The sequence below is a fragment of the Phascolarctos cinereus genome, unplaced genomic scaffold, assembly GCF_003287225.1.
Source record: "Phascolarctos cinereus isolate Bilbo 61053 unplaced genomic scaffold, phaCin_HiC Scaffold_3;HRSCAF=262, whole genome shotgun sequence".
Classification (NCBI taxonomy): Eukaryota; Metazoa; Chordata; class Mammalia; order Diprotodontia; family Phascolarctidae; genus Phascolarctos; species Phascolarctos cinereus.
The window spans coordinates 232333778-232356995 of record NW_027555736.1 but is presented as its reverse complement, the minus strand read 5'-3'; the positions used below and the strand labels follow the sequence as shown (position 1 = coordinate 232356995).

The 23218-nt window shown below is 40.2% G+C and overlaps 1 protein-coding gene across 1 annotated transcript in view; it reads left to right on the top strand.

Moving 5' to 3' along the window:
* The first annotated feature begins 5498 nt into the window (after positions 1-5498).
* Positions 5499-23218, top strand: part of PCNX1 (pecanex 1) — a 242472-nt gene continuing 224752 nt past the window's right edge. Inside the window, 1 exon segment of the mRNA XM_020986378.2 lies at positions 5499-5651. Within this exon segment, the coding sequence (XP_020842037.1) occupies positions 5499-5651 (153 nt within the window).

Sequence of the window (23218 nt, the reverse complement as noted above, 5' to 3'; positions counted from 1 at the left end):
TTATTTGAAGTGCTGTATTTCTTCCCTTGTTGAGGTTTTGTTTGTTTTTGTTTTTGTTTCCAGTTTTCCCCATACAAATGTTCTTTCTGCCCCTTTCAGCAACCAAGCTGGTCACATGAGGAAGGGGCAGCCCCCTCACACAGCTATTCCACATGATTAAGGCCTCTAGAGAAGGAAATGGCAAGCCACTCCAGTATGTTTGCCAAGAAAACCACAAAAGGGGTCATGAAGAGTCAGACATGACTGAAAAAAAAAAGACTGAACAAAAACAACAAGGTCTGTGGTAGACTTTTCATTATTTACATCTTCATTCATAATCCATACTCTTTGCTCTTTCTTTCCATGGATTTACTAGTAAAGGACTGGCTATTGCTAACGACCATGGCTATTTTACCCTGAATAATGGAGTCACAGACTTAGTTATAAGTCTATAAATCCTCTTAGATATAATTTAATATATGAGGATATTGGAGAGCAGAGATGAAGTGCTTTCCTCAAGATCATACAGAGAGTAATAGCAGAGTCTGGATTTGAAATCTGGCCCCATAACCTGAAATGCTACTTTCGCCTATAATGAACTGCATTCTATCCTTTTTGTATGTTCATAACTCTCTCTCTCTCTCTTTTTTTTTTTTTAGGTGAGGGGAAGGATGGTAATTTGCTAGTTCTTTCACTCTCTCCATTAGCCATCCTCTCTGTTTACCAGGGTGTATGGCGTGTTCAGGGAGGACTAGAACTTCTAGTATAAGGACTTGTTAAACCCTTTTCAGGGCTGCTCATCCACCTTTGGTGTCCACCTGTAACCCAACTCTCATCTGTGGCTCCAAGAAGCTGTAGCATATGCAGTGGCCCCACCCCAGTAAAACCCTCTTGGCAGATGGGCTAAACCAGACTGAGGGTAACCAAAGGGTCTCTTACCCATTGGTGAGTTAGGGGGATGTCTACTCAAACATATGAAGACTCCCCACCCCCCAGAATGGGCAGATGAGAACAATTTGTTCCAAAAGCCATGAAGGCAGCTGGAGCAGGTTCTGTGGAGCACTCACAGCTTGGTCAGACATTGAAGACACCAAGGTCATCCATTGCATCCTGGGCCAGTGCTATTGAATGAATGAATGTGAAGAAACACTTATTAAACACATACAATATGACAAGCACTGTGTTAAGCAATAAGGATACAAATACATAAGCAAAGACAGCACTTGCCCTCCAGGAGCTTATATTCTAATAGAGGGATACAACTCACTTGGGAAGTGGTTGAAAGGGAGAAGCACTTTAGTTCAGAAACTTACCAGGACCATGACTACTGGGGAACAGATTGACACACCCTTTCCATGAACCTTGGCAGAGTGTGCTTGATCATGGTTGCACAACTGGAGGAAGGGTAGTTGGTGAGGCTCTCAAGGTAGCCAAGGAGTAGGAAATGAAGCATGGATGGGGGCTTCCTGAAATAGTGGGCCAGGGGAGGCTCTCACTGACCAAGAGAGGGAGGCCCAAAGTTAGAAGCTTCAAAGATGACAGGGTTAAAACGTCTAGGGTAGGGGTGGAGAACCTGCAGTCTGGAGGCCAAATGTGGCCATAGTAGGTCCTCATGAGCAGTCCTTTGGCTGAATCCAAACAGTATCCAAATGGGCCGCACATCAGTACCTAGAGGGCCACATATGGGGCCACAGGTTCCTCACCCCTGCTCTAGGTCTCAAGGTAGTAGCTGGAAGCTATAGTTCAAGGCTGAAGCCCCCATTATAGAGCTCAACTCATAGGACCACATGATCAAAATCGTCCTCGCATAGGCCTGTGAGTCATAACTTGCCAGTTTGACCATCTCTGCTTTTTAGTGGGCTTGTGTGAGAAAGCGTTTTGCAGTCTCACAGTGTTCCATTTGAGCATGAGCACATCTGCTGTCAGCACTGACAGTGCCCCAGGGGCCTGTGAACTATTTCGTAAGTGAACAGGATTAACTGACAGAAGCCCAAATGTAGATAGGCAATATGTCATGGCTGTTGACTGACTTGCTAAGTGTGGCACATTAGTAATGACTTCTATGTATGGCTGAGAGAATAACACTTAAGCAAATTAAATTCCTTACCTTTCATTCTGCTCTAGAAATTGGTGTCTAAGAGGAAGGTGACCCAGCTAAAGTCAGAAGAAAGAGCCTCGGTTTTCTATTACCACTTATCTCACATACTTCTCTCTCTTACTTTGGACCAACCACTTAACATGTCAGTGCCTTAGCTTCACTGTTTTTACATAGGAATTCAGTTGTGTCTGAGTCCATGAAGCACTTTAAAAGCTACAGATAAAGGTTTAAATTATTCTTTCCCAAGCTGCCTTTGTTAGAATCAAACAGCCATTTAGAAAGAAACCCTCTCCACTGAGTTCCTTCAATTGCTAACTCCCTGTATTGATTAATTAACATCTTTATCAAATGCCTTCATCCTGTCCAGGGCTAAATTTCTAGTAGCTCCTGTGCCTTTTTTGGGTAGGAACCTAGGTGATATGAAAGATGTATATACATCTTAGTGTTTTATTGCAGTGAGCTTATTCTCAACGTCCTGAGATAAATGAATTTCCTCCCTCCTTTGGTATGTCATGGTTCAATGGAATTAGCCCTGGATTTGGAGTCAGAGGTCCAGGGATGGAATCTTGGCTCTGTCACTTCCTACCTATCTGTCTGACATTTGGCAAGGCACTTATCCTTCTGGGGCTTAGTTCCCTCATCTGTAACATGATGGAGATTAAACTATACGATCTCTGAGATGCTTACTAGCTTTCCATTAGTGATCCCATAACAAATGAATGACATGTTTACAATTCCTTGTTTTTATGTTGAAGATGGAAACTCATCCTTTTAAGATTTAGTATAATTTTTTAGTTTTTATAATTGGGTCAACAGAATGTTTTAAAAATCATCATACTACTATCGATAGCTTTGAGGTTTGCAAAGCACTTTATAAATATTTTTTCATTTTATACTCACAATAATCCTTAGAGGTAGGTACTATTATTATTCCTATTTTACCAATTAGGAAACTAAGTCACAGAGAGGTTAAGTGACTTGCCCATAGTCACACTGCTAGTAAATATCTGAGGCAGGGTTTGAACTGGATTTGACTCCTTACTCCAAGTTCAATGCTGTAGCCATGAACCACCTAGGTGCCTCCTACTACTCACTGTAGCGATTTCAGATTTTCAAAGTGCTTTATGTATATATTGTCTCAACTGATTCTCAAAACAAACCTAGGAGATAGATGCTACTATTTCCATTTTACAGATGGGGAAACTTAAGCTTAAGACAAATGACAGTCCCCTACCCCCAGCTCCTAATAACCTATTACTACCTTCAGGAGACCTTATTGTAGCAAAATGGCCCTAAGGTCATAAGAAAACAAAATATTGCTTCTGACTGTTGAAGCTATAGGAGAAACAATCGTTCTGGAGATTTTCAGAAATGGAGTAGGTGGTGTTCATGTTGTCCATTATGATGCTTTCTTTACTTGTTTTTAAAAATATCTCATATTTTAATTTTTTTTTTAATTTTTGTAAACATAATCTTCCAATGTACAATCCAGGTAGCTAGTTTTTTTTTTTTTTCTGATCAATCTCAGCTTCTGGTTTCTGCCGCATTTGATGCTCACCAGACTGGTAATAACATGGCCTGATGGCCTCAGAACATTTCAGCTCCACTTTTTATCATTTGGAGGAGATTCCATTCAGGATATTGAGTATTCTTAATTGTGCTTTAGTTTGCCTCCTCAGCTGGGGTTATAAACTTCATGTTTAATTTACTTTGTTTTATTTGTCTCAACTGAGATCAGATACCTTGTAAATATTAATGCAGAACTAAATATGACTCCTGTTTTAAGGGCCAGAGAAACAGAGGCACAATATACCAATGCAATTTGGGATTAGGTTAAAAGTGAATAAACAGTGAAATTTTGGAATAGAATTTAGGAATATATTATGTTCCTGTAAGCACAGAGTATGAATGAATAAATGAAGGAATGAATGAAAAAGCATTTATTAAATCCTTACTAGGTACAAAGTATTGTGCTTAGGCTGAGATTGCGAACAGAAAACCAAGCAGTCTCTGTTCTCAAGAAATACCATGTTCCTGTGGGTGCAGCTACCAAGCAACTAAGCAATCTGTCTTTTAAAATGTTATTTCCACTGATTAAACCATATCTATTCCTGATATTGACCATTTGGCAGTGCCTAGAACTTTGGTGGAAATAATTTTTTTTAAGCTTCTGATGATAAATGAGACCTTTATAGTATTTAGAACCAGAACGGACCTTAGAGATCATCTACTGCCATCTCCTTATTTTACAGAAAGGAGACTCAGGCCCAAAGAGGTGAATGACGAGCCCAGGGTATACATAGCAGAGCTGAGGTTCAAACCATAGTTCTTTTACTCTCAATCCAGCATTCTGTTACATCCATCATTTGTTTCTTCCAGCACTGTTGTCAAGTTATCTATCTTCCAGAGACTGAACAAGTCCTAAACCTTTCCCCCTGCTCTCCTTGCCTACTTCATGCAATAATTTTGGCCTTTATCTAGCCATGGCATGAGCTAAGTCACAAATACCTCTAAAAATCTGGCTCTCTTTCTCACATCTGAAGGACTCTAGCCCACCTTACTACCCCACTTTTGCAGTAAATCATCCTTTCGGTCTCAGACTGCGTGCAGGGAAGGGTGGACAGTGCTCTCGTAAGCACCCTTATTTCCTCCCAGGCCTACAACGGACCTCAGAGTCTGTCACCATTGCTAATTTAATTTTTTGTGGAGACAAGGTACACACGTGTGTGTGTGTGTGTGTGTGTGTGTGTGTGTGTGTGTGTGTGTGTGTGTGTGTGTGTAGAGGGGGGCGGTAAGGGGAAGACCTGCTGCCTTCTTCTGTGAATCAGGAGGAACCTATTTTTTTGGATGTTAAAAGGAAGGCCCCGGAGCTGGCACTTTAAATGTGACTTTTAAAGCTCCTTAACCCCACGCCCAAAGAGCTGGGAACAGCCCCAGCCGGGTCCCCGCTCCCCTCGCCCAGCACTTCTTGGCCAGGGCGAGAGAGGGCGGCAGAGAGCGCCTGCGCGGAGGGGAGGGGGCCGGCAGCAGGAGGGGGCGGAGCTGGAGGGGGTGCGGCTCTTTCGGGGTGGGCCTTCCTCTCACCCCGTTAGAGAGCGAGCGAGCCGGAGGGCGACTGGCGGGGGCTTGGGTCGCGGTCGTAGCGGCTGGGCCCGGGCCGAGGAAGGGGCGGGGCCCGGGGGCGCTGGCGGCCGGCCGGTGGCGGCGGGGGCCCCGCTCGGGGTGTTAGGGGACAAGATGGCGGCGGCGGCGGCGGCGGCCCTCCGCAGGCCGGGCTCCTCCTCCTCCTCCTCTTCCTCCTCCTCCGGCACTAGTAGCAGCCTCCGCCGCGGCGGCGCCGGTCCCATCTCCCCGCGCTCTGAAGGGGGATAGACGGGGGCCGCGGCGGGCGCGGGCTCGGGGCGCGGGCGGGCGGGCGGGGATGGGGTCCCAGACGCTGCAAATCCTCCGGCAGGGGGTGTGGGCCGCGCTCAGCGGCGGCTGGTACTACGACCCGCACCAAGGTACCTTCGTGAACGCGCTGCACCTCTACCTGTGGCTGTTCCTACTCGGCCTGCCCTTCACCCTCTACATGGTGAGTGTGAGGGAGTGTGTGCGCGTGTGCGCGTGCGACTGTGCCCGGCGGTGGCCCGGGGACTGCGACGTGGGGGCGGGGGCGCCTCCCGGCCCTGGTCGCGGCCCCCCGCCGTCGCTGCTCGACCCCCTTGGGGGGCCCCCTTTGGAGCGACCCTCCCATCGCTGCCCTTCTCCCCTCAGGGCGACCCCTGCCTCTTCTCCTCCCTTAGAGACCTCCCCATCGCTGCCCCTTCCCATTTAGGGCAGTCCCCCTATCATTGCTTCTTCCCATTTAGGGTGACATCCCCATTGCTACCCCATCTTAAGGAGACCCCTGCCTCTGTCCCTTCTCCACCCTTTTATGCCCCCTCCCTACCTCCGCCCTTTCTCCCCCTTTCGGGCAACCCCTCCCCAAGATCGCAGTCTTTTCTCCCTTAGGGGGACCCCCGCCTCTGCCCGCCCCTTTTCCCCCATTAGGGGAGCACGGACCCCCGCCATCCCTGCCCCTCTCCCGCTCTCCCACGCTTCCCCTCCCTGGCGCGGCTGCTCCGGGCTCCTCTCTCCTCAGTCTGCCTACTGAACTGGGTGACCTGGGGGAGGAACGGAGGGCCAAGCGACTGCCCCCACCCCGCCCCAATCTGTGCCACAAGGCACGCTCGCCCTGGAGCGGGGCCTCCACACTCTTGGCATCCCACCGAGGCGAATCAGAACGCACGGGCCCAGTGCTCAGCATCTTCGGCGGATGATCATTCCCCCTCCCCCACCCGGCCAAGATTCGGCATTTCCTCTCGGGGACTTTGGCTTTCTCTTTGGCCCGCTCTTGGCTCCTCTGCCCCTTACCAGAAGTCCCTTCTTCTCTGAAGCCCTCCCTGGGAAGAAATCTACTCTTCCATTTCCTCCTCCCCCCATTAACCAATCCCAAGTGCTGGGACGAGCATGCACTAGTGTTTAAAATATATTTGTGCATCCTTTGGGTCCATGTGCTGTATTTGCTAATTTTAAAGGTAGTAGATTAAAATCTGGCACTTTACCTTTATAATGTCTCTTCAGAAATCACACCCTTTCTCACGCTTCCTCCTGGCTCTTGTGTTTACATGCCTAGCCTGAGGAGGATCATTTGAATGGTGTTTAAGGAGATTTGTTTGGGTTGTTTCAAGGCCTTTTACCTGCTGAAAGTGGAGATACTGCCTGTTGCAGAATTTATCTTTGATTAACTTCTTAAAGCTCTTTTTTTTAGCTCTATTGTCATTGACAGCTCTAGGTGCTTTTTATTTTTTGACACCCTGGGTTAGGGTGGGGCATTAGGGTATGGTGAAAGAGATGATACTTTAAAAATAATTGTAGCTTAGTAACTGGAAGGGAGGAGAGGAGAGTAAGATGTGAAATGTTAACTTTGTTCTTGAGGTATGTTTTCCTAAAACTGTATTTTCCCTAAGTTGTTAATTCTTCGTGGAGCTGAAGAAATGCTAAAAGATTAAGCAACAACCTGTTAGACTGCTGACACTAGGAAGGGTTAAATGTGTATTTTGCTGTCTTTTTAGGTTTGACATTATGGTTTATTTACAAGAGAGTTCAGTTCTATTAGTAGAAGAAAAGTGATAATTTCTTTAAATTTCAGGTTAAAAAATGAGATTCTTCATAAGGCTTTTTTTGTTTGCCCTTTTACATTGCAGATTTATTGTATGTACAGTTACATAATTTTAACCATTTTTTTACTTGAGTCCCACTAGTACTTCATTGCTGTGTATTCTCTAATGTTCAGCCTTAATATTCAGCAATTAGGAAAAAGAAAATAAATTTGTTTGGCAAAGAGCTATATTTGCTGTCTTTCTAATTGTGACCTTATAGATATTTCTGATGGGGCAGGAACTGTTCAATTTAGGATTAGCACAGGGAATTTTTTGAGCTTTTTCAGACATATCCAGGAAAATCATCAGTTGAAAACAACTTTTTGAGTCATATATGTGGATTAATGAATGTCTTCCTAGGACAAAGCGTTCCATAAATTAACTGCTCCCAGTCTCTGTGATTACTGAGGTCAAGTCGATTGGCCTAATTAACAAATTCTATTAAATGAGATTAGAAAAGGGAGGGAGAAGAATACAGTCAGTTCTTACTTAACATAAGTGGACTGGTCACTTACAATTCTTGCTTTATGTAAGTGGACTGGTCTTCAGACCTACATAAAGTGATTTTTACATATTTTGACATAATACCAATTTACTTATGCTGTGGGGGAGGGAGTCAGGAAGGAAAGGGGCTTCCTGCCTGTGGAGGGAGGGGACTGGCAAGGCCAGAACCCAGAGGAAGATGGGGGAGGCAGACAAATGAGGGCCAGACATGGGTACAGACAAGAGGGGACTAGAGACTGGTGACATGTGGGAGCTGTTGGGGACAGACATGCGGTACCTGAGTGAAGACAGAAGGAAGACAGATATAGGGATACAGTGGGAAAGTGGGACAATGGTCTCTTCTCTGGGTTCAGGAGGCCTCAAGCACCCCCATCCCGAGGCAGTAGCGGCAGTGAAGGTCTCTCCCTTCTGCTTTCATTTGAAGTTGTTTTTTTTAAGGTTTTCTTTTGTTGTTGTTGTTGTTGGGGGTTGGGAGGCTGTGGAGCACCAAGCAAAGAGGCAGGTGCAAGAAGAGGGGAAGGAGTGGAAAGAAAGTGCACAGTACTGTCCAGTAAACATGTGCTTTAGAAGAGAATTGAGGCAAGGAGACCAAACAGGAGGCTATTGTGATAATCTAGGTGAGAAGTGCTGAGGGTCTGAGCTAGGGTGGAGGCTGTGTAAGTAAAGTAAAGGGGACATATATGAGAGATGTAAGAACAATCAAGATCTGGTAACTGATTGGTTAGATGGGATGAGTAAGTGAGGAGTTGAAGATCTGAGTAGCTGGAGGGATGATGGTACCCTTAGCAGAAATAGGAAATTGAAGATAACGAGTTCTGATTTGGCCATATTGAGTTTGAGATACCTACAGGACATCTGTTTTGAAATATCCTATCAGTGCTGCTGTACTAGACCCGAGGGGAGAGAATATGACTGGATGTATAGATCTGATAAGTCATGTACATAAAGATGATAATTAAATTTGTGGTACAAATCCACGGCATGTTTTCGGAGAATTCTGTAAAATGAACACTAAAGCTGTGTCTTTAATTTCAATTTCAGTATTTATCTCCTCGTTCTCCTCTCCAGTCTCATTTAGCAGAGATGAGTTGACGATGTTACCAAGAGAGAATGTAGAGAGAGAAGAGGGTGTAGGGCCAGGGCAAGATAGAACCTTGGGGTACGCTCACAGTTAGGGGATGTGATAGGGCTAATGATCCTGCAAAGGAGACTGAGAAGGAAAAGTGAAGAAGAGGGAAATCCAGGAATTGGAAATCACTAAACAAAGACAAGAAGGTAGGAAAGCATAGTGAAAAGGCCAGTTTGAATTGAGTAAAGTATAGGAAAGTATACAAGACATATGGCCAGAAAGTAAGTTGTGGAGAGTCTAAATAGCAAGGCTAAGGAGTTCCATTTTATTTTTAAAAAATATTTTTTATTTAAAAAATGTTCAAACAACATATTTATTTTTTCTCGCTCCCACATGCAACCATTGGTTAAAAAAAAAAACGAAGAAAAACAAGTTGTAACAAATATGCGGAGTCAGCAAAACTGATTCCTACCTTGGCTATGTCCAAAAATATTTCTTATTCTGCATCTTGTGTCCATTACTTCTCTGTCAGGAGGTGGATAGCATGTTTCACTGTTTGAAATTATAATTTGTAATTTCATTGATCAATGTTTTTGAGTCTGTCAAAGCTGTTTGTCTTTGTGGTATTGTTATGATATAAATCATAGGTTCCCAAAGTGGGCAAGACTGCCCTCTGGGGGGCACTTGAGAATGTAGGGGGCCTGGTTAGTAGCCTCAGATATAATTAGGGGGCATTGAATAAAAATAAGGGGGTGGTGGAAGCATAAGGAAAGAAGAAAAGATAAGAAAAATTTGAAAAACCATTTGTACATGTTTCATCTGTTGTGTAGCAGTTACAGTTGTAGTGATTACATTATTTTCTAAGTAAAGACACAGAGTGCAGGTTATAACTGATCAGTGGTCAGGTCTTAACAAGCAGATGTTGACAGGTGGGTGTGTTGTGCATCTTTGGGAAGTCCAGCATGCATTGGCAGGAATATATACATGTAATGACTTGTTTACAGTATGATATTGTATGGTTATATGATGCAATATTGCATCATCAGAATTTCAATGCAGGAAAACCCCTCACAAATTTACAGTAAATTATTTAAGATGTATCATTTTAAAAATGTTTTATACATTTTTGAAATGATGCCAATAAAAAAAACTGTTAAAAAGTTAAAGAAAGTAGATTTTCATGGGGGCGCTGAGTAATTTTTTTTTTTTTTGAAAAGGGGGTGGTAAGCCAAATAAGTTTGGGAACCTCTGGTACAAATTATTCTCCTGGCTCTGCTCAGTTTATTCTGTATCAGTTCATACAAATCTTTTCAGATTTCTCTGAAACCATCCCTTTGGACTTGGAGGCAGGAAGATCTGAGTTCAAATTCTGCTTCAGACACTTATTTGCTTTGTGACCCTGGGCAAATTTCTTAACCCTTCTCAGCCTCAAGTTTCCTTATATGTAAAATGGGGGTTGTTGTGAGGATCAAATGAGATAACTAAAGCACATTGCAAATCTTAAAGCACTACATAAATGCTTGCTATATAAATAGTATTCTTACTGTATAGTGCTGTTTCATTACATTCATATGACATAATTTATTCAGCCTGTTCCCCAGTTGGTGGGTACCCCTTCTTAATTTCTAGTTTTTTTGTCACTACAGAAAGATCAACTGTAAATGCTTTTGTATAAATAGGTTCTTTCCCTTTTTCTTTGATCTCTTTTGAGTATAGGCCAAGTCAGTGAGATGACTAGGTCAAAGGACAAGTGCCCATCGGGGACTTTGGGGCATAGTTCCCAATTGTTGTTCCACTCTTTGCTTTTGAAGAGGACCAGTGGCATGACTGGGCGGTATCCTGACTGTCTCAGAATCAGATTTAAGTGAGCCAGGGTCGCGCAGAGTAGTCCACCTCACTCTTTCTTCCAGAATCATTGAAGCTTAGTAGTGAGACAGAAGGCAAGATGAGTGGTGATCACGGCCCAGGACACAGTGAATGACCTTGGTGTCTTCAATGACAGTGCCAACTTCAGCTGCCTTTATGGCTATTGGCACAGATTGTTCTCATCCACCCATTCTTTGGGGATGAGTGGGACCAGAGGGTCTTTGCATGGTTGGGGAGACATTCCCCTAACTCACCAGTGGTCTTGAGGCCTATTGGTTACCCTGAACCTGGTTTAGCCCATCTGTTAAGAGGTTTTACTGGGATGTGACCGCTGCAGCTTCTTGGAGCCACAGGTGAGAGTTGGATGACAGGTGGACAACAAAGGTGGATTAGCAGCCCTGAAAAGGGTTTAGCAAGCCCCCACACCAGAGGCACTAGTCCTCCCTGAATACATACTGCTTTCAGGAATGTTGGACCAATTCGTATTTCCATTAGTAGTATATCAATGTGTGTATTTTACCAAAATCCCTCCCTTTATTTTTTGGTGAACTTTGGCAATCTGATGTGTGTGAATGGTATATGAGAGCAACCTCAGAGTTGCTTTAATTTCCATTTTTGTAATTATTGATGATTTGGAGAATGTTTCACATGGCCATTGATGGCTTAGATTTCATCCTTTGAAAGCTTCTTGTTCATTTTCTCTGACCATTTATTAATTGGAGAATGGTGATTTGGTAGGCAGTAGTTAGCTCTCAAAGTTCATATCAAGGAATTAATAGTTTTGTAACCCTCAGAGGAAGGTTATATAGTCTGTGGCATATTTTTAAAGAGGTGAGGATGGGGTGGGCTGGGCTGGGCTAATCTGGAAGTAGAGAAATCAGAAAGGAAGCTGTTGAAGTAGTTCAAGCATTAGGTAATGAGGGTCTGAATTCAGTGGTTGGAGTAGAAATGGAAAAAGGACATCTAAGTAGAAAATGAAGAGGTAGGGTGGCTAGGACTTAACAGATAAGTAATTGGATATGGGCCGGTTGGGAAAGAGTGGGGAAAAAAGGGGGAATCAAAGATGAATCTGAAGTTTTGAGGCCGGGTACCTGGGAAGATAATGCAAATTTAGAGCTAAAAGTGATTTTAGAGATTATATAAAATGAGTTTGTCACAGTGGCTTCCAAGGTCCCCTCCAGCTATAAATCTATAATCCAGTGTTCTAGCTCAATTACCCTCCCCCCCTTTCCTTTTTAACCCCCTGTTTCCTCAGAGGGAAGGAGATTGTGGGGAAACTAGGATTCAGAGTGGTTATGAGACTGGTGCCATTAACCAAAATAGTAAGGGAAAGATCAGATTTGGGTGGAGAAGATACATTTTGGTTATACTGAGTCTGAAATGGAAAAGTTTTACCATGTGGGTCACATAGTAGAGATTGGACAATTTTTAATGTTAGAATGTGTAAAAATTATGTGATCATTTAACTGTTAGTTGAATAGCTTTTTAGTAAAGAGTCTTATTCAAAGTGGGAAGACTTAGGGAATTTACATAAATTATGTAAAGTTTTTGGTTTGTAGTAAAAGGTCTTGTGGATATTTTGAAAGATGAGGTGAACTTAAGAGTAAGTTTAGTGTCAGTTATTTTTCAATGAAATTTGTTATGTTTTCTCAATGAAGAAGCACCTCGCAATGAATTTCCATAGCACTTTGTATACCTCTCATGTACATTCTGCCTTTTATTACAGCCATTTGTATGCTTTCTCATTTTTCCCATTAGACACCCATAACTTATGTTCACAATTGAAAGTTACTGGAGTTGGAAAGCAGTAAAAATTTCCTCTACAACATGCTAGACAAGTCTTCAGTCTTTGCTTGAAGACCTACTACTTCTTTGGGCAGACCATTGAGGGGAGACCAGCTATCTATTTCTTTGCTGTCTAGTCATTTCAGTCATGTCCGACTCTTTGTGACCCCATTTGGGGTTTTCTAAGCAAAGATACTGAAATGGTTTGCCATTTCCTTCTCCAAACATGGTTAAGGGACCTGCCTAGGGTTACCCAGCTAGTAAGTAATTGAGGCCACATAGGAACTCAGGAAGGTGAATCCATCCTTCTCCAGGCGCAGCACTATTTCCACTGTGCCTAGTTGCTTCTGTCAGGAAGTGGGCAGTAGTCTTTTTTTATTGGTATTAAATTAAAATTTTTTTCAATTATTCAATATCTCTCTTCTGGGAATGGTGGGGGAGAAAAGCAAAACTCTTGGACATTGACCATGTCTAAAAATGTGTCTTTCATTCTGAATATTTAGTGTATAGTGACTAATATTTATATAGCACTTACTTGTGCCAGGCAATGTGTTAAATGCTTTATGATGACTTCATTTGATCTTCACAACAGTTGTGGGAGGTAAGTGCTATTATTTTTCCCTTTTTACAGATGTAGAAACTGAAACAAACAGGCAGAGGTTAAAGTAACTTATAGGGGGTCATGCAGCTAGTAAATGTCTGAGGTTGGATTTGAACTCAAGCTTTCTTGACTTTAGGGTCATGCTCTAGCCACTGTCCCACCTAGCTGCCTCTGACAGGAGGTGGGCAGTCTTCTTCATTGGTCCTCTGGAATCATGGTTTATTATTGTATTGATCAGAGTTCTTAAGTCTTTCAAAATTATTTGTTTTTATGGTATTGTTGTAAGAGTACAAAGTGATCTCACTTTATTCTGCATTAGTTCATACACATTTTCCCCATATTTGTCTGTAACTGCCCCCTTCATCTTTTCTTAGGAAGGAAGGAAATACTTTTTTTTTAAAGGCAGTTGGGGTTAAGTGACTTACCCAGGGTCACACAGCTAGTAAGTGTCAAGTGTTTGGTCTGAGGCTGAGTTTGAACTAGGTTCCTCCTAACTTCAGGGCCTGTGCTCGATCCACTGCGCCACCTAGCTGCCACTAGAGGGAAATACTTTTAAGCACCTATTATGTGTCAGGCACTCTTAAGTGTTTTACAGAGATTATCCTATTTAATTCTTAGACTGACAGTAGTAGTCTTTTGCATTCATATACCATCATTTTTTCAGCCATTTCCACCTGATGGGTACCCTCTTAAGTTTCTGCTATAGTATCTTTTATATAGTAGATGCTTATTAAATATTTATTGAGAGAAGTAGCAAGATATAGTAGATAGAGGGTCATACTGTGTGACCCTGGGGCAAAGTCATTTAATCTCAGTGCTGCAACCCTGTGAAACTCTTTAAGTTGCAGAGCAGATACTGATCTACACTGGTACTGAGATTTTCCTTCCAAGGATTTCCCTATACCACTGCAATTATATTTCAACCCCCTCTCCAAATGCCTTTTGAATTGAACGTTGATTGATCCTGAAAGCGGCCAGGATTATACATAGAAGAAGAGAAAAATTGAAATTGTAATTAATCACCAGTAGTAGTTCTGAACAGAATACACATTGAAATAAGTCATTTCTCTATGGACCCCAGTTTACTTATATATAAAAAAAATGACATGGAGTTGAACTATCTTTTCTGTAAGGTTCCTTCCATCTCTAAGCCCTAGAACAATTACTTGTTAATTTATATTTGTGTGTGTGTGCACCTACCTTTTATAAGGCATTATAGTAGATGTTACATGATGATAAATAAAACATTTATTTATTCATACTTATACAGTACTTGCTTTCCAACCTAGAGAAGCTTGGGGCCTGGAGTCAGGAAGAAGAACTGGGAGTTCAAATTCTGACCTCAGATATTTACTAGCTGTATGAACCTGGGCAGGTCCGTTAGCCCTGTTTGCCTCAGTTTCCTCATTTGTAAAATGAGCTGAAGAGGGAAATGGCAAACCACTCCTCCAGTGTCTTTGCCAAGAAAACTCTAAAAGGGGGTGTCATAGAGTCAGACATGACTGATCAACAATAACACGCTTGCTCTTTAGTAGTCTGAGGTAGGGAGGGAGATTGTATAGTTATTTACACTATAATAAACTGTAACTTTTAAAAGTGTATTAAGAAAGGGAGAAAAAAAGTGTTTTGGGTGTTCAGAGGAGGGACAGATTATTTCTGTCTTGGAAGGCTTCGTTGGAGGGGTAGTGTCTGAACATGAAGTTGAAGGCTAGATAGAAATTAGGTGGAGCTGGCATGGCAGAAAGAGCAAGAGCTACATGAGCAGAAACAGTCTGTTTTGTGTATAGCTCTGGTATATTGGAAAAGATGTCTGTGTATTATCATAGTACACGTGTACAGCATTAATTTCTGGTTCAGCAGAAAGGAATACTGGATTTGGTTCGGATGACTTTAGTTTAAAAACATAGCTCTGCTACTTACTACCAGATCATACAGGTAGTTATTTAGTTCTTCCAGGCTTCACTTTCTTCATCTGCAAACTGAGGTGGTTGGACAAAATTACCTCTAAAGGCATGGATTCTTAGCTGGGGATCCACAGACTCCCACCAAGCTGAGTGGATAGATTTCAGGGCATCCAATAAGCTTGAGTGGGAAAACGTTTTGTCTTTATTTTCACTAACCTCCAAATTGGGATTTTGCATTTCATTCAATTTTGAATGTGTCTAACAAGTATTATTCTGAGAAGAGGTCTGTAAGCATCACCTGACTGCCATAGGGGTCCATGGAACAAAAAAGAGCAAAGTTTTAAGAGACATTTACTTTTATTAGGTCACAAATGATTTTTAAAATTGTTAAAATTTATTTTTAAAAATCCTTAAAAAAACCTCCTTTGGTTAAAATTTAAATTGTATTCCTGATGATATGATTATGGAACCGAGATCATAACTTTTAATTACATAGACTTTGAGTAGTTTATGTAGTATCTTAAACATACTTTTTATCATTAGAAGATTGCTTGTCATTGCTAGGTCATTTTCTTGACATTATTTTCAATGCTCAAGACTTGGAAGAATCTGTTAATTGTAGAGGAAAAGTTGGTGGTAAAGGTGGTAATACTTTATAAGGGCAAGTAAAAGAGATAGGAATGAACCAGTTTTTTTACTGACAAGATTTTAAAGGAAGCTATACTAATGGAATGTTTAAAATCAACAAAGTTCGGGCATATTCCGCCTTCCAGTAACTTCATTAATAGATTATAACTAAACCCTACTAGAAAATCCTTTGTAAGGTACTATACTATTTTCATGGAGCTAAGTGCTTCTTATAACAGTTTTAACTTCATATTTTCAACTTGCACTTTCTTGAAACCAATTAACTTATTAGTTAGGGTATCCCAGTACTTTGATATAGCAGAATAATTGAAGTGATAATTGAATTTTTAATAGCATCATCTTTCACCAATTCTTTCTTAGGAAGTTGTTGGAGAATTGAAAAAAAGCAAGAAAATGTAATGTTTCTTTTCTAGGTTAGGGGTAGATTAATTACATGATATTTTAAAATTTTCATGTTGATAAAGCTGAACTAGCCTCTAAAATCCACCAAAAAGGGATTTTTAAAAATAGATTGGTTAAGATAAATTAATGCATCTAATTTTGGTTTTGTTAAAGTAATTTTTAAAAATTCTAGAATAAACCTTTTTAGTTAAAATGTCTAAATTGCCAGTTTGGGGGGTGAGGCATGGTTGTTTACTTTCTAATAGTCATTGATATATCTAATTTATACTCAAGATTATCTTTTCACATTAAAGATTTTTCACTTTCCAGTGACCTCACAAGTATCTGCTTCGATTAGCTTTGCTAAATAACATGATCATATCATCAGTTTTCTATGGTAGCTGCAAAATTAACACTCAAATCAATGTTTTAAAAGTACATAGCACTTATCTATAAAGTTCCTTGGAATATATAACAACAGAAATAATCCATTTCAATGACTCTCTGATATTAAACGTCCTGTATGTTCACCAAAATATTTGAGCTTGTGATGGAGAGGATCCAACACAGTGTCAGTTAAGGAGGGATTCTTTGTGGTTGGTGAGGTCTTCCAGGAGCTCCTGTTGCAGATGATACGGTATTGATTGCTTGCATCAGGTCCCAAGACATTACAGATTCTTTTTGGAAGCGGTTTGTAAATAGGGATTTGGCTTGACCATCTATAGAAGAAAGATCAACTGGAAGAACATCTACTGCTTAAGTTCAACGTGCATCTGAATGGATGATCCTACGAAAAAACATTCTTAACCTTTTTTGTGTCATGGGCTCTTTTGCAAGCAGTCTGGTCAAACCTATGGATCCTTTCTTGTAATAATGTTTTTAAGTCCATAAAATCAAATACATGGATTGGATTACAGAGGAAGCCAATGTTGTAACAACAGCAATAAAAGCAAGTTCATTAATTCCAGGTTATGAGCCCCAGCTATTGTCCACCAGTGTTGATATTTTGGGTAAACAGTATAGATGACTAGTGGTTTGGACTCAGAGGTGAAGAGCAGAAAGAGAAGAGGCTGGATTGCAAAGCACTTTGACCAATGCCAATTTTTCAGAGCTTCAAGGGCCTCTCTTTTCAATATAGTTATTTTACTGATATTGCTGTATGGTATCTTAGAAGACCACTGGTTGCAAAAAATTAAAGATGAGCATTATGCAAAGGGCAATGGAAGAAAGACACCTGATGGTTTTGAGCAAGTTGCATCTTATATAACTAAGAAGGAACTTTGAAGAAGAACAGGAGTAAAGGATGCCATCAAATAATTACATAGCAGAAAGAGAAGATGGGCTGATCATGTGGTTAGATTAGAGCGTGATAGGTGGGTGAAATGCTCCATTGGTATGCCTTTATCATGTCAGAAGAATGGGAAGGGAGACAGACTTCCAGCATGTTGGGTGGGCCTTCTTTGGTGAACTTCTGGGAGCATATGGATGACATTTGCCTAGGCATTGCAATAGGTTGCAGTCTTCATTGTTGTGTAAGGAACTCTGGAATTGTTAAGATGACAGATCCATTTGAATATTTAAGAATATGCCTTTCAAAAAATGAAGCCTGTTCTATAATACACTGGTGGAGTGGTGAATTAGTCCAGTGTAGAATGATGCTAAGAAAGTGACTAAAATGTCCCAAGGAGGTTAAAGACACAAAGATCCTGTTTTTAAAGCAATATTCGTAGCAATACTTCTTGTGTTAGCAAAGAATTGGAAATAAAGTGCCTGTCAAATTGTGGTATGTGAATATAACACAACATTGTGTTGTAAGAAATAGCAAATAGAAAAGAAGTAAGAGAAATATCAGTCAGCAAAGCTTTATTAAGTGCCTGCTATCTACCAGACATTGTGCTAGGTGCTAGGGATACAGGTATAAAGATTGAAAACAATTTCTACTTGCAGTGAGTCTCTATTTTAATGGAGGACTTATATGAACTGGTGCAGAATGTAGTAAACAGAACCAGGAAAACTATACAAAATGATTACAACAGTGTAAATAGAATGACAAATTGAAACTGAACACCGTATAATTATAATGATCATACTTGATTCTGGGCAAGCATTGAAAAAAAATGCACCATACTCTTTGACCCAGCAATACCACTAGTAGGTTTATATCCCAAAGAGATCAAACAAAAAGGAAAAGGACCTATGTGTACACAAATATTTATTGCAGTATTTTTATGGCGGTAAAGAATTAGAAATTGAGGGGATGCCCATCAATTGGGGAATGACTGAACAAGTTGTTGTATATGATTGTGATAGAATAATATTGTGCTATAAGAAATGATAAGCAGGATACTTTCAGGAAAAACCTGGAAAAGTTTATATGAACTGATGGAAAGAAAAGTGAGCAGAACCAGGAGACCATTGTACATAGTAACAGCGATATTTTATGATGATCAACTATGGATGATTTAGCTGTTCTCAGCAATATAGTGATCCAAGACAATTTTGAAGAACTTATGAAAAATACTATCCACTTCACAGAAAGAGCTGATGGAGTCAGAATGCAGATGAAAGCATACTTTTTCACTTTCTTTTTCTTATTTTTCTTTTGTAACATGGGAAGATATATTTTACATGACTGCACATGTATAATCTGTAGTAAATTGCTTGCCTTCTCAAAGGTGGGGGAGAGGAGAGGAGGAAGAGAATTTGGAACTCAACATTTTAAGAAAGAATGTTAAAAAAATTTTTTCATTAATTGAGAAATTTAAAAAATTAAAAAAATGCACCTCCCTCCTTCATTGTAAAAGTGAGGGGCTGTACACTGTCAGTTGTGGTTAAGTTTGCTAAACTACCTTTTTCACCTTTCTGAAAGACTCACTGAGTAGTGATAAAAGCAGGGCATCAATAAAAATATAATGTTTCAAAGATGAAGCCTACATATATAAATTGTAAATAATGTATGTAGATATAATAAATTATAAATAGTGTAATGTATCCACAAATTAATAGGTTACTACTTATTAATAGCTTTTGATCTCATGTGGTTGTCTTGCTGTCTGTGTATCTAGGAGAGCAGATATTTAATCAGATATCAAATATTTACCAGATATTTAATATATTTTTTCCCCACTTGACTGCTTCCTTTGTTAGTTGCACAAATTTTGTTTGTGCAGAAGCTTTTTAATTTAATGTAATCAAACTTAAGTATTTTATCTTTTGTAATTGCCCTATGTCTAACTTGGTTCAAAATTTACCCCCTAGCTGTGAGCAGTATATATAATCTTCTTTTGTAGAATTTTTTACAGTGTAATCTTTAATAATCAGGTCACATCCATTTTGATTTTATTGTGGTATTCTAAACCCAATTTTTTCAGGCTGCTTTGTGGTTATTACAGTGTTTTTTCCTAGGTAATTTTTATTTTCAGATTTATCAAATATTTGGTTATAAGATTTAGTTATTTCTGCTTGTTTAATCTGTTTCACTGATCTACTTTTTTTTAAAAGTAGTACCAAGTGATTTTGATAATTACTTTTTAAAAGAGATCAAGGTCTAGAAGTGCTGTTTCCCATTAGTTTCTAACATTTTTTCATTATTTTCCTTGATATCTTAGATCTTGCTCTGTAAAGTATTCATTCTTTTGATAATTTGGTAGGACTAAATCTGTAAATTAAGTATTGTTATTTTTATTATATTGACTTGTTCCAGCCGTGAGCATTGTCCCTCTCACTGTTTAAGTTCTTTATTGCTTTAAGGAACATTTTGTAAGTATAACTATAAAGTTATTGAGTTCCCTTGGTAGATACATCATGCATTTTGTACTTATTTTGAATGGGACTTTCCTTTCCGTTGACTCTGGTTCTTGTTATGTAGCTATGTAGAATTTTTGCTGGGGGGGGAGGGTATTTTGAAGCCTGTAACTTTACTGAAGTATTAATTTTCTCAATTAGTTTTTTTGCTGATTCTCTACGAGTTTTTATCAGTTACCTTAATCTGGATTAAACCTTATGCATAGCCCATTTTCTTAGTCTGACAAGGTTGAAGAGATTAGTTCATATTCATCGGTGGGCAAGGATAGGCCATTTAGAAATAACTGCCAAACCAGCAGAGGCTAATTGGTTGGAAATGGACAAATCAGCAGAGATTCTGTTTAGGTCACTGCTGAGTGAGTTTTTACCTTACCTTAATGGAGATGAGGCTTCCATGCTGCTGCCTGCTATCTCTCTTCGAAGTGCCTCCTTGTCATCTGGCCAACATACTCATCCTGTTGCAACCTTGGACTCTCACCTGGGTCCTCCAGGTCTGTTAGGTGAGCTTTTTTAAATCTTATCTTGCCAGAGACTAAATCTACATTTCCTCATTAGCATGTAAGCTCACTGAAGGCAAAGACTGTCCTGCTTGCTTATATTTGTATCCCCGTTGCTTAGAATGGTTCCTGGCACACAGTAGCACCAGTAAATAGTCTGCCTTCCTTCTTCCCTGCTTGTTAACATTTCGACACATAGATGAATTGCATCAAATCATGGTAAAACAAAAATCTTCCATTATGGCGCACTTGGTCTCTCTTAGTCCACAAAGGATTTATTTACCCAGTCTCTTTGGTAGAATTACAAAAATACTGAAGATCTTTACTGTTATATTTTGCCGGAACATCTATTGGTGTTTGAAGGATCACAGCTGTCCTGAGTATAGTCAGGAAGATTAGTCACAAGTTGAAGCAACTTGAATCATATATCAGACTGTTTTCCTTTTCTACGCCTCCTTATTTCTTTGAATGTTGTTTATCCACAAACTAAAGAGACAGAACCACTTCTATTATCTTTGTCATCTTATTGTTTGAGTTGGTTTTTATCATTTACTCTTGTAATACTGGAATCCAGTATATTTATATATATATATATATATATGTATATATATGTATATATATATATATATATATTTATATATATATATATATACATACATATATGTATATATATATATATATATGTATATGTATATATATGTATATCTGGTATGTGGGTATCATGCAATTAAGTTAAATACATTGAGGAAAATACTTTAGAAAGCATCAGGCTATAGTCATTTAAAAGTCAATATTTCAAGTAATGTATTTTGAGATCATAGGATTTGGAGTTGGAAAGGGCCTCAGAGATCATCTACCTCAAACTTTACATTCTGTATTGGGAAAACTGAAGCCCAGAGTGAGTGGTTAAGTTAGTCATTAGTAAGATCATGGTAGGATTGGGACTGAAACCCACGTTTCCTTACTCCTAGTCCAGTGTTCATACATTTTTTTTTATTTTATCAAGTTTCTGGAATTTGGCTTTATTGTTTTGCCTGAAGTTGTTGAACCTGAACAACTACATTGAGTTTTTGGTCTAAAAAGGTGATAATTCTATCCTTAAATCTTTGGTATCATCTGAAAGGCGTTTTCCTGACAAATTCAAGAATTCCAACTATGTGCTGGAAATGGTACAGTTCTGGAAGTTAAAGTATCATAAGAAATGTCAGACCCAAGTTTCGAACCTAGCTCCTGATTCAAAATTAAGTGATGTTTCCACTATGCCACGCTGCTTTCATGTAGGAGTGATATGTGCACAGGTAAATACAAGGTGTGATGGGGCAAAAGGGAGATTCAGATACAGTGCCTTAAGAAAATTTGAGGAGGAAGCTAGGTGATATCAGGAAAAACTTCATGGAATACTAACACCTGAGCTAGACCAGCTTAAAATATCTATTATCTCCCCGTTACCTCACCCTTTTCCTAACATCCCTATTTTTGTTAAGGATGCTACTACCATCCTTCCAGTCATCTGGGTTGGAAACCTCTGAGTTAATCCTAACCCCTTTATTCTTCTCTTAACCTTTCCTTCCTCCTCGGTTGTTCCCTTTCTTTGCCATCTTTTGTTTTTCATTTATTTTTCAGTTTTCTTTTGGATCGTCTGTGTCTTTCTGCCTGACTGGGTGGGTCTGGAAGCTCTGACCTGAATCTTCTTCTCTTTACTTCCTCTGTCTCTAGCTCTGTGGCTTTGGGAAGTCAAATTGAACCCTCTCAGCCTCAGTTTTCTCATCTATAAAATGGAAATAAAAATAGCACCTGCCTCACAAGATTGTTGTAAGGATCAAATGAGACAGTATATATAATGTGTTTTATAAACCTCAAAGCACCATAGAATGTTAACTATTGTCATCTCTTCACCTTTGATGGATTCACTTATCTCTGTGCAAATGATTTCTCCTTTTTGGGGGGGGGGGAAGGGGGACCAAGGCATTCAGGGTTAAGTGACTTGCCCAGGGTCACAGAAGCTAGTAAATGTCAAGTGTCTGAGGCCAGATTTAAACTCAGGTCCTCTTGACTCCAAGGACGGAGCTTTATCCACTGCACACCTAGTTGCCCCTGTGCAAATGATTTCTGTTCTATAGCAGCCCTTATATCTTTCTAGCTTTATCCCACATCACTCTCTGTTGTTCCGTTTGCATATGCCATATATACCACATGGATTTCAAACTCAGCATGTCCAAAACAAATCATCTTTTTTTTCCCCTCAGCCTCTTCTTCTTCCTGACTTTTGTTTCTTTTGAAGGTGCCACCATTCTTCTAGTCTCCTGGATTTGCACCTTCAGGGTCATCTCTTACTCTACTCCCCCTCCCTAACCAGTTGCTATATCTTTTCTGCTCTCCTTTTACAACATCTTTGTCTCCTTTCTGCTCATGGAGTTATCACCTCAGTGCAGATTCTCATCTTTCTTCAGCTGGGTTATTGCATTGAGTTTCCTAAATGGCCCTCTAGTCTCAGATCTCTCCCTTCCCCGCTTCTTTTGATACACAGCTGCCAAACTGATACTCCTAAAACACAGGTCTGACCTTCTCCTTCCCCTCCGGGGCTTTCTGTTGGTTCCAGTATCACATACATATTTCTCTGGCATTTAATACCCTTCACAGTCTGGCTATAGTCTCCTTTTCATGGCTTATTGAAGATTGCTCTACTTCACCGGGTTCCAGCTACCTTGTTCTCTGATCTGATATTTTATTCTCTACATCCATTACTTTACATAGGCTGTCCCCCAGCCCTGGAATGAAATCTCTTTACTTCTGCCTCATGGAATCCCTGCGTCTTTTTTTTTTTTAAGGCTCAGGTGACGGGCTATGGCATTCCTACCAAACAAACCCAAACAAATCCCAGACCCCTTTTTCTTATTTT